The following is a 12,689-nucleotide window of genomic DNA, read 5'->3' on the forward strand; positions in this document are numbered from 1 at the left end:
AGTTATTGTGGTTTTAAGTCCAGTTAGAAAAATTTTAAGAACTGTGACACCACGACTTTCTTTAGTCTTGGCCAGAGATTACATACTTCTTGGCATAGATATTCTGTTTGGCCAATACGGTATTTGAAAAATTACTTGACTCAAATATCTCTGGGTGAGCCATAGCTTTTATTTACCTGACAGGGTCTTAAAGGCATTTTATTTTGCAAACCCTGGTCTAGGCCCATATTTACAGAGAAAAGAGTAAAAAATACTTATTAGTTAAATGGGCCTCCTGATGGCCCGATGGTCCAGAGACTTGGAGATTAAGGATACTAATAGTTATATAGAGAAATTCTTCTAATTTGCTTGTCGGGTTCATTTTAAATATATATTTTCAGTGTATGTATCTAGCAGCGGCTCATTTGATGAGGACTGCTGAGTCAAGGTGTTAAAATTCACTTACAGCTGGATACCAAAAGAAGTTGGAAAATAGAGAATTTTTTAAAACATGTTTTTGGAGTATGAAAGTTTGCACCAAAGTCCAAATTTTACATTATTTTCAAAAAATTAATAACATTCTGTCAATGGTATTTTTCTTCACATAAAAGGAAATGAATTTACTCAATGCAATAGTTAGAGAGAAACTAGTTTCTACTAACACATTTTAATGGATATTTATGTATCTACACACATAGAGACACACATACATATACACATACTAAGAGCAGGGACCGAGCCAGCTGTTGCTGTCATTCTTTTCAGTTCCATCATACTTCTTGGGAGATTCTACTCCACTTACAAATTAAGCCTGAGTCTAGGGCCACACTGGAGTGAGTTTCCTAAAGCATTAGTTCATATATCGCTCCAAAGTTGTTAGGCTGTAAGCACTGATGAGGTACAGGCGAGCTGGCATTAGAGCCCAAATGTTACTACTAAGCGTTCTTTTAAATTGACGTAGAAGAATGCTTCCATTCAGACGGCCCCAGTAAGTACACCCTTGCTTCCAGCTTCTTCTTCAGAACATAAATACAAGGCACCTTGCAGTGAATTTGCTTCTGGGGGTGGTGCCCCTGAACTCTCCTGGATTAGTCTTTCTGAAGGTTCTGGAGAATTCTTCCTCCATCTTGGACTTGAGTGCTGTTGGGGGACATCCCATATTGAAGGACATGGAGAAGGGAAACCCAGAGCAGACTGTGAGAGGGGATCCTCTTGAAGACCTACTTCTTGGATACACCTGTTGGAAAGCACTTCCTTTTCTTTGGAATTCCGCCATTTCATCCTTCTGTTCTGAAACCAAATTTTCACCTATTGACAAAATAATTGCACAAAATGATCACTTATTCCAGGTTATTTTACTTCAGCATTTTCAACTGTAATTGCTTCTACTATCCCTTCTACAGAATACCTTATGAGAGCCGACCTCAAAAAGTCCTTGTGGCTTTTCACATGAACTCCTTCAAAATATCTTTTTTTTTTTTTTTTTTTTTTTTTTGAGATGGGGTTTCTCTTTGTCACCCTGGTGCAATCTCAGCTCACTGCAACCTCCACCGCCCAGGCTCAAGCAATCCTCCCACCTCAGCTTCCTGAGTAGCTAGGATGACAGGCACGCACCACCACAACAGGCTAATTTTCATATTTTTTTTGTAGAGACAGTGTTTCACCATGTTGCCCAGGCTGGTCTTGAACTCCTGAGCTCAAAGAATCTGTCCGCCTTGGCCTCCAAAAGTGGTGGGATTACAGGCATGAGCCACCACACCCTGCCAAAAATACCTTAATCTAATATCCCCATACACACATTTGAAACAAAACAACTGTGATAAATTGGTTACACCCTGTAAGTCTGATAGCTTTCAAAATTCATTTAACTCCTAGATATTTTAAAATATCATCTAGTCTGTGCTGAATTATTTATTCAAAGAAAATGGATGGGCTAGTATTAGCATCTGAGTGTTTATTTAGTGCCAGGCATCAGGCTATGCACTCGGGATGGATTTTATAATTTGATCCTCAGACTGGCTGTAAGAAGTCCTCATTTCACATGTTAAAAAAACTGAAGTTTGGAGATATTAACTAGCTCATGGTCACACAGCTAGTGAAATGGAAGCACTGAGACTAGAATTCATGACTGTCTGACTCCAGGGCCCAGGCTCTTATAAACATTCAGACCTCATCAGGAGCTTTCTGAGACTAAATTAAGAATGCATTCTGTAATGCTTTGATAAATTGCAGGCTTTATACAGTTTCCAAGTCTTGATTACTCCCAGGATTTATCAAACTGTAAGAATTAGGCCCAATAAATAACAACTAATTGTAATTAAGCCAAAAGTGCTTATGATAGTGGTTCCTAATTTGAACCATACCTACCCCCAACCCATGCCACTTGAGTCTTTATTACTAACCTCCCTCTTTATACACTGTGTAGTCAACTGTGCCTGAGCTGACAACTTCACAACTGGTTTCCTGGAAGCTTAAAAGCCAATCACATTCTTTCCTGTGTATTGCATCACATCCTTACACTAACAATTTAGTTGATTTCTATTTTTAAAACAAAAACTAGAAAATTTTTACCTGAAGAAATAATTATTATATCAACCAAGTATTTCTCTCAGTGAAGAAAAAAATTCTAGCTGAGGCTCTCATTCCAGATTGGAAAAACAATTTCTTCTTTCTTTCAACTTGATCGGCAGTGTTCAAAATGGCAACCAAAGAAACCTACCCCAGGCAATTCAGTGCAAAAGACTGTCATCTCAGTTACAACACCATGATTAAGGCTTTTCATATGAAAACAGGACTAATGTGTACATACCACAGCACTTGGTTCTACTCATAAGCTCATTTATTGTTTGCAGTGGGCATTTATTCCTAGAAAGCATATTCCTAGAAAGCATGCCAAGTATTTCTAATGGTTTTCACTGAGACAGTTTTTTGTTTTCAATGGTGATTCTTTCCTTTATCATCACATTCGTTATTTCCTCTTCTCTTAGCTTTTCTGTATATCTATAAATATTTGTTGTTAAGTGATATCTCAAAGAAAAAAAAGCATAAAAGGAGTTTCCTCACAATCAATCGTGTTGAGACAAATGCATATATGGGGAGTAACATTGAAAGTTCTACCTCTCAAGAAATGCAAAAACAAATTCCAGATAGATTAAATAGCTAAATATAAAAATAAAACTGCAAAAGTTTTAAAAGAAAATAGAGATTATCGTGATAGTCTTGGGGAGACGAATGTTTTCATAAGCATGACATAAAACAGAGGATACATGGAAAAGATAAAAAGGAGCCGAATACATAAAAATGAGAAATTTCTGTACAAACATATGAACAAGCCAGAAACTACCCAACAAAACTAAAAGCAAGAAATCTAAATGATATTTGTACATCCATGTTCACAGCAGCATTATTCACCATAGCCAAAAATGGGAAGCAACCAAGCACCTAGGAACAGATAAATGGATAAATAAAATGTGGTATATACATACAAAGGAATACTATTCAGCCTTGAACAGGAAGGAAATTCTGGCACATGCTACAACAGAAATGAACCTCGAAGATATTATGCTAAATAAAATAGGCCAGGCATAAAAGTACAAACGCCATATTATTCCACTCATATGAGAGCCTTAGAATAGTCATTAATAGAAACATAAAGTAGAATAGTGGGTGCCAGGAGGTGGGAGAGGGGGAAATGGTGAATTATTGTTTAATAGATACAGAGTTCCAGTTTTACAAGATGAAAAAGTTTCTGGAGATGAATGGTGGTGATGGTTTCACAACAATGTCTATGTACTTAATGTCACTGAACTGAACACTTAAAAAAGGTTAAAATAATAAATTCTGCTATGCATATTTTACCTCAATAAAAAAAGTCACAAACTTAGGACTTTTGTAACATCTGAAACAGGAAAAATTTCCTAACCATAATATTCCATAATTCTTGACTAACAGCCAAAGTATTGCTACATATCAATAAAAAGACAATATGATAAAAAAAAAAAAAAAAAGATGCAGCCATGAAAAGGCCAATTCACACACTACAAGTGGCCAATAAAACAATTAAAAGCCCCTCACGTTCTGGTAGTTAGGAAAATTCAAATTGAAAAATTACAAATAGCATTGCCCATGAGAGTGGCAACATTTTTCAAATCATAAATGGTAGAGGTTTTGCAAAATGGAACTATTTGTTAGTAAGAATGAAATTTTCATATGTCAGTATCTAATTTGATACAATGTTGTATTTGGAAAGGAATTTTTAATCTGCCACATTTTAAATGTACGTACACTTTTACACATAAATCTCACTCACACTCTCTTCTTACAAAATATTTTTAAAGTGCATAAAAATTTGTGATAGTGAAAATTGGAAGTAACTTAAAATTGAGGATGGTGAAATGATGGTCTGTTACGAAACACAAAAAAAGAATGAAGTAGATCCGTATGTACTGACATGGAAGGAAGCAATCCATAATATTCAAAAAGGAAAAAAGCACCAAACAATACACATTATCAGTAGCATTATTCATAATAGCCCAAAACTGGGAACAATACACATGCCCACTATCAGTAAATGGATGAACTGTGGTATACTACATAATGGTAGTACTACACAGCAATGAATACACATGAGCTTTTACTACATACAACATGCAGATTCTCACAAACATACTGTTAAGTAAAAGAAGCATATAAAATTCTATTTATATAAATAATACTGAATGATACTATTTTTTAAAATTTGTTAATAGCTCTATGAGCCTATAATTCACATACAATACAATTCGCCCATTTAAAAGGTACAGTTCAAAGGTTTTCATGTATTCACAGATAACACAACCATCACCAATTTTAGAACATTTTCATCACCTCAAAAGGAAATCCCACACCCTTTGGCTATCTCTGTTCTACTCCCTATTTCCCCAGCCCTAAGTAGATTCATTTACTTCTTGTCTGTATAGATTTCCCCATTCTGGACCTTCAAATTAATGGAATCATATAATATGTGGTCCTTGTAAGTGTGTTATTTCACTCAGTATAATATTTTCAAGGTTCATCCATGTTGTAGTATTATCAGTAAGTAATTCATTCTTTTTTATGGGTAAATAATATTCTACTATATGGATATACCACATTCTGTCTACACACTGAATAATACTACTTATATAAAAGTACAAAAAGAGGCAAAACTAAGAAGTTACAAGTTAGGATAGAGGATACCCTTGGAAGGAGCAGATAGTGAGTGGGAGGGGATACTTGGAGGATCTTCTGGCCTCTACTGCTAGATCTGTGAGCTGGATATACAGGTGATTTGTACTGTTCTTTAGAAAATGTCAAAATACATGCACAATGTGATTAAATTTTTATGTAAGTATGTATATGTATATATATGTATATATATACACAAACACAATTATCAGCCTCTTCACTTGTAAAATAGAGGTAGTAAAAGTAGTTACTTCATAAAATTTTTGTATGAATTAATTGACACAAAATGTAAGGGCACCTGGTAAGCATGCAAGTGTTTGTGTTACTATATGTTCGTGCATATACAATACACATATATTTTTTAAATAATACATGATGTGTCAAAAATTCAAACAAGTGCCATTTGTGAATGACAGAAGTAACCAAGGAATTGGATTCGAGGAGAGTAAGATGAGTTTTCACTTTTATCTTTACAGGTTTCCTTTTCAATTGAATTTACCACAATAAATACCATGTAATTGATATATTGTAATTGATGTATTTACAAATAAGAAAATGTTAAATTACTTCTGAGATGCTGTAATTGATATACTGATATATTTACAAATAAGACTGGTATATTTACAAATTGTAATTGTAATGTTATCATTGATATAATTGTGTAATTCATACATTTGTGTAATGGATATATTTACAAACAAGAAAATGTTAAATTCTGAGATGCTGTAACTGATATACTGATACATTTACAAATAAGACTGATATATTTACAAATTGTAATGTTATAATCGATATACTACAATTGTATAATTGATACATTTGTGTAATGGATAGATTTACAAATAAGAAAATGTTAAATTACTTCTGTGATTCAATAAGACAGAAAGTACTCGCTCCTGAGGCACCAAATTTTAAACACAATATAATTAACTATGTAAAACCATATGCCTATGGATAAGAACAAGATAGCATACAAATAGGAAAATAGTTGTTTTTGAGGCAGGAGGAGAGATTGTGGTCATACCCCATAATTTTTATATATGTCTGTTGCATTCTCTTTTCAGAAGTCTCTTTTTGGGACCACAATATGTACTATCAGAGATTTTCACAATTTCTCAGAGCACTGTCAGATGGAACTTAGCTACTTTCCACTGCTTTCCATCTTTTAACACTTACTTCAAGTTTCAACTCAACCAGAGGCTCTCCAAGCTCCCAAACCTGCCTGTTGTCTCCCCTCTGATAATAGGAGCTTCTTACACCAGTGATATGCAGGCCAGGCCCACTGAGCTCCCCTGATATCCTCTCTCAGGCCCAACAGCTCCTCTGAGATTAGAGAGTTCCATCACTAGACTTTCCAGAAGTCGTATATGGACCCATCACACGGCTGTCCTTTGCAGAGATGGTGATCAACATAAGGCTTCAGAGAGATAAGTAACTTTGAGAACTGATCCCCTTATTGGGCAGTATATCTAACCTACCACGTGATACTGTCTAACTTTTTATGAGTGTCCATGGGGTGTGGAAGCTTCTGAGGTGCACAGACTTGTGTCTTATTCAGTATTTATCAATATTCCCTGTTATTGCCTACCTAGCACAGTGTCTTACACACAACAGACCATCAAGATCTGGCTGCTGATTTATCTGTTATATACACAAAACTGCTTTGTGACATAGACAGAATTCTTATATTTGTTTCTGTTTTTTTAAGTGAGAAACTGAGGCACAGAACAACCAATTAAAGTTATGGACTCATTAGTACCACACAGCTAGGAGAGCACAGACTGACTAATATAGGCCAATTACCCTCCACTACACCTCGTGCAGCTTCCTACTACTTGACAAAGTTGGGGCAAGCAGCTTGTGAAGACACTTCCCTAGGGTCAAGGAGCGTTTAGTCCAATAATAACTGTGTTTATTTTTTTGTTTTTTGTTTTTTTTTTGAGATGGAGTCTCACACTGTCACCCAGGCTGGAGCGCAGTGGCGCGAACTTGATTCACTGCAAACTCTGCGACCTGAGTTCACATCATTCTCCTGCTCAGCCTCCCAAGTAGCTGGGACTACAGGAGCCCACCACCTCACCCGGCTAATTTTCTTTGTATTTTTAGTAGAGTCAGGGTTTCACCGTGTTAGCCAGGATGGTCTCGATCTCCTGACCTCATGACCCACCCGCCTCAGCCTCCCAAAGTGCTGGGATTACAGGCGTGAGCCACCGCATCCAGCCAATAGCTGGTTTTAATAAGATCCAAAATTAACCACCAAGTCATCGGTAGTGAGGAACAACAGTAGAGTATGGTGGTTAGTCCAGAGCCTCCTCTAACTCTTTAGTCCCTTTATGTTAATTCAAAAATTGCAGGCAGATGTAGGCCTGCACCAGAAAACTCAACCTGGCAAACAGTGTTCGTGCTGCATTTCAGCTGCCACCATTCCTTTTGGCCAGACGCCTTTGTACAGTGAACTCTATGCACAACTGTACGTGGTATTTTTAGGTTAAAGAGAACACAAACCCCAGAGTCAGGTTGTCTAAGGTGGGAGCCTACCTCCGAAACCTCTTTACTACATGATATAGAACCTACATTCAGTTTCTTATTTTTTCATTTAGAAAACAGGGATTATTATAGTGTGTATTTCACATGACAACTTTAAGGAGGGTTAAATAGGAAACTTCCAGTGCCTTATGATATTGATTATTTGCAACAAGTAGGTCAAACGTTAAATGGAGTATTATACAACTCCAAAAGCCAGAAAGTCCCATTCACAATTATACAAAACCTCAATGAAGAAGAAAGCTATGTAAGTGTTGCAAATGTGAAACTGCTTAATTGAACTTGACATAAACCTAAAGAACAAAATCATGAAACCCATTAAGAAGTATTCATGAGTCACTCATTCATGCTTTGATTTTGGATTGGAAATGAAAAGAAAGATAGGAAAAGTGGTTCCTGCTTTTTGAAGAATTATTTAACCTGTTTCTCTGAACACAGAGCAAACGATTTATAACGTAATTACCACATCCTTAGCACTTCTCTTCATTTGAAAAGAACTAAGCAGCCCAATGGCAAAAACCTAGACCTCTCAGCAAATGGATCTGTTTCCAAATAGGAAATGGGACATATATCTCCACCCACTAAAAAATATGAAAAGCATTTCAAGAACACCTCAGGCTCTAGCACCATGCCTGGTATAAGAAATATTTGCCAAATAAATGGATTCCATTGTGTGCCTCAAGAAATCAGAAGCAGTTTCCTCTGGCCCACCACCCTGAACACAACTGATTTCATCTGATCTCACAAGAAATCAGAGGCAGTAGACATCTTCCTGCTCATTAGTACCTGTGATTCCTTTAGTCCCAAGTTGATGGCAAGTTTCTTTCGGTCTGTTTTGCTGATATATTTCTGTTTCTGAAACATTTTCTCCAGAGCCTTTCTCTGGTCCTCAGAAAAGACAGCTCTTCTTAAAATGCCCCTCCGAGCCTTGGAATTAGAGTCCTGTGTCAGGAGAGGCAGCACGCTGTCTTCTCCTAGAGTCGAGGGAAAAAGATACAAAACCCCAGTTAGCTTCAGAAAGAAGTCAGTCTTTCGTGGGACAATATGGTATCCTCCTACTCTGTACTATGGCCAAATGACCTCATTTCAACTCTGCTCACTTAAAGCAGTACTTCCTAATCTCTTTTTGGCTATGGACTCTGATATGGTCTGGCTCTGTGTCCCCACCCAAATATCATCTTGAATTGTAATCCCCACGTGCTGAGGGAGGGACCTCGTGGGAGGTAACTGAATCATGGGGGTGGTTCCCCCGTGCTGTTCTCATGAAAGTGAATGAGGTCTCATGAGATCTGACGGTTTTGTGAGGGGCTTTTCCCCACTTTGCTCTGCACTTCTCTCATTCTTTGCCTTCCTGCTGCCATGTGAAGAAGGACATGCTTGCTTCCCCCTCTGCCATGACTGTAAGCTTCCTGAGGCCTTCCAGTCATGCTGAACTGTGAGTCAATTAAATCTCTTTCTTTTATAAATTACCCAGTCTCTGGTATGTCTTAATTAGCAGCATGAGAACAGACTAATATAGACTCCTTCGAGAATCTGATAAATACTCTTTGCTCCACAGTGCAGGGGAAATATACATTTGCTCATCCTTCCAATTTTGCATGCCACATCAGACAGCCCAAGGTCCCGGTTACAAAGCCCCAATATGGATTAAGTAGTAGGTGATTTAAAAACTTCATTTTTCTCTAATTCTTCACTTGTTTATTTACTCATTTTTTCAAAAAAATTTTGAACACTTACCATATGCCAGACACTCTGCTCAATACTACACAATGAGAAATAAGACAGATATGTTTAATTGCCCTCCTTACCTGTAAAATATTGTAGAAGGGCATTTATTGAACTAGCATCACAAATGTGTTGTATTCCTAAAGAGGGAGATTTGGGAACACAAAACAAGGGGTCTGACATAAACCTGGGACAGGGAAAACTTGCAAAAGTCAGAGATGTTTAATCTGAGAAGAGAAGAGAGAACTGAAGGGCTCTCAGTCACTCCCCTGCAATTCCACTGATCATCAACTCCTTGAGGTCAAAAAGGCAGAAACTCCTCTTTCTGCCTTTTTGTGCCTAGCACAATACTGGTTCCCATGCTCTGAGAGTTTATAGGCTTTCATGGTTCATTCACTCATTCTGCTTCCCAGGTGTGGCAGGCAGAGAAATGGCTCTCAGAGATGTCCATGTCCTAATCCCCAGAACCTGTGAATATGTTATGTTACATGGCAAGGGGAATTAAGGTTGCAAATTGATTAAAGTTGCTAATCAACTGACCTTGAGATGAAGTATCCTGTATTATCCAGGTGGGCCCAATGTAATCATAAGATTCCTTATAATTGGAAGAGGGAGGCAAATTAGGAGGTCCTAGTCAGAGAGAGATTTCAAGATGCTACATTCTTGCTTTGAGGTTGGAGGAAGGGGCCAGAAGCCAAGGAATGCAGGCAGCCTCAAGAAGCTGGAAAAGACAAGGAAACAGATTCTCCCCAGAGCCTACACAACGAACACAGCCCTGCTTGATTTTAGCCCTGTGAGACCCATTTCAGGGTCTGACCTCTATAACTATAAAATAATAAGTACTTGTTGCTTTAAGACACTCAGTTCATGGTAATTTGTTACAGCAAAAATAGAAAACTAATACACTGGGTGTCAGGCTCACAGAACCAATTGCTGAAGAAACCAGACAAAGAGCACATGGTTCCCACCCTAAAGGAGCTCACTTTCTTATGGGAGGGGTGACTCATGAACATTAACTCTGTAACACAGCACCAGGAAGGCAGGCTTATGGTTATAGCTACTATGCATTCTGCTGCTTAATAATTATTTACTGAATAAACAAGTAAATGAATGTCTTAAGTACTAGAATAGAAAGATCTGCAAAGTGCACTGGCACCACAGAGGAGGAAATGATGAATTCAGAGAAAATAGTCAGGTCAAGTCAAGTCTAAAAGAACAATACCGTTAAAGAGAGAAAGAACCAAAGCCAATTCAAACAGTTACTAGTATGTCTGAAAGCACAAGGAATAAAGTCTATGCAAGGAAAAGTAAGCAGTCATCAAGGCTGCAGAAAGGCATAAAGCAGAGGCTGCAAGAGGGCAACCATATCCAGTCTGCAAATGGGCTTTTTTTGGTCTTAGCATGTTGGTTAAGAATTCTTATTTAGTTATACACATTTAAAAAGCAGGAAGTTCCACATAAAGTCCAGGTTTCTGACACCTCTTCAAAGGTAACCACACTGGGCTTAAAGTGAGTAGCAGGTGCCTCTTTTTTATATGGAACATGTGGCCCCAGTTTGCCACAGTCTTGCTTAGTTTGCTTTTTACCTGCCAGGCTTTTGAAGACATTTGGACCTCTAAAGTGGAATGGAGTCAGATAATAGAGAACTGCAAGGGTTTGGGCAGGTAATGAAGATCAACAGAAGTAGGACAGGACATAATAATAAACATACACTAAACACCACTATTAATGATTACTTTGTGTTAGGCCACTGATATGCATTATTTCATTTAATTCTCACACTGAATCTATGGAATGAATGCTACTATTACTCTCTCCATTTTACAGAAATAAAATGAAACTTAGGAAGGTTAAGTAACTTTGTTCAAGGTCACAAAGCTAGGGTTTCAAACCCAGGAGACAGATACCACAATAAATGTACTAACCCTACACAATACTGGCGTTATCTGATATGTATTTTAGAAGGAAAATGACAACAAATCTTGTCAATTTGGCTTCTACAATGTGACAGCTTCCTTTTCTATTTGTCTAAAAGATTACAAACATCTCCTGGCTAAGCCCCGGGTTACATCTCATTACAATTCATCCTCACTCTGCAAAATGAACCACTAACTTCTCCCTCTTTCCTTCCAGCTCTGTAACTCTGTATCTTCTTTGAATTGCCATAACCTTGAGATGTCATCAAGCCCAATTCTCTATAAAGGTCTACTTTCACTGATGCCCCTCCATTCACCTTCACATAGGATGTTGGTTATTTCCCCTGTTACATCACTAATTCTTTTTGCCTGTCTCATACCAAGATCATATCTTGAAGTCAGACTTTGACAACTAGATTCACTATTCTTTATCAGAGATTTAAGCAGTTTTATGAAATATTGATCAATAATAAAAATATTCTGAATATCTCAATATCTTTTCCTAAGTGTGTTTCTTCTCTGAACATTCCTTGGTTTGGATCTCAGCCCTTACATGCATGTCTTAAAGCAAGTTATTCAGTCTCTTCCAGCTGATTTTATAAGGCTGCTCCCAAGATTCAATGAAATAAGATAGCAAAATTTCAGTGGTTAGCTCACATTAAGGATCCTACAAATCTACTTCACTTCCCATTGTTGGATTTTATTTGATCTTTACAAGAATCATATGCCACAGATATCCCTCACTATAGATGAAGACGTGTTCAGAGCAGTCAAGGTCCAAAGACACACAAAGGACATGGAGCAAAGCTGGCACCAAGATCTTCTGAATTCAAATCAGTGGCTCTTTCCTCTGCACTCTGGCATTCTTAATTTCTAAATGTATCCAATATATAATTATTACAGCAATAAGTATTAAAAATTAGGAGGAAAAATAAATATCCACTGGTAAAGAAATGCATATGTAAATTATCCACTTGGTAAAATTTAAATGAATCATTAAAGATGAGAACTATGAAGATTAGGCAGCAGCAAAGAAAGTACTTACACTATGATTTTTTAAAGTATGATATTTAAGATACATATTATGTTCACAACTAAGCAAAAATGCAGAGAAAAAATGGAAAAGACAAAAGTAAACACAAAACTGTGTCATTGCATTATAGAATTCTGGACAAATAATTCATCTCCACTGTCCATGTTTTAAGTTTGGTTCTATTTTCTAATGAAAACAGGCAAGCATTGTAGCAACCTTTTTGGGAATAACCTGTCAGTTACCAAGTCGTTGTTGAGCAATAATCAAAGATGAATCCAAATCCATCC

General features: G+C 37.2%; 1 protein-coding gene across 1 annotated transcript in view; it reads right to left on the reverse strand.

The window, feature by feature from the left end:
• Positions 1 to 630: 630 nt before the first annotated feature.
• Positions 631 to 12,689, reverse strand: part of DBX2 (developing brain homeobox 2) — a 40,129-nt gene continuing 28,070 nt past the window's right edge. Inside the window, exons 3-4 of the mRNA XM_021922230.2 lie at positions 8,515 to 8,702; positions 631 to 1,287 (exon numbers count right to left, since the gene is read on the reverse strand). Coding sequence (XP_021777922.2) covers positions 955 to 1,287; positions 8,515 to 8,702 — 521 coding nt within the window. The 3' untranslated portion in view covers positions 631 to 954. The remainder of the gene's footprint in view (positions 1,288 to 8,514; positions 8,703 to 12,689) is intronic.

This window comes from Papio anubis, chromosome 9 (genome assembly GCF_008728515.1).
Source record: "Papio anubis isolate 15944 chromosome 9, Panubis1.0, whole genome shotgun sequence".
Taxonomy (NCBI): Eukaryota; Metazoa; Chordata; class Mammalia; order Primates; family Cercopithecidae; genus Papio; species Papio anubis.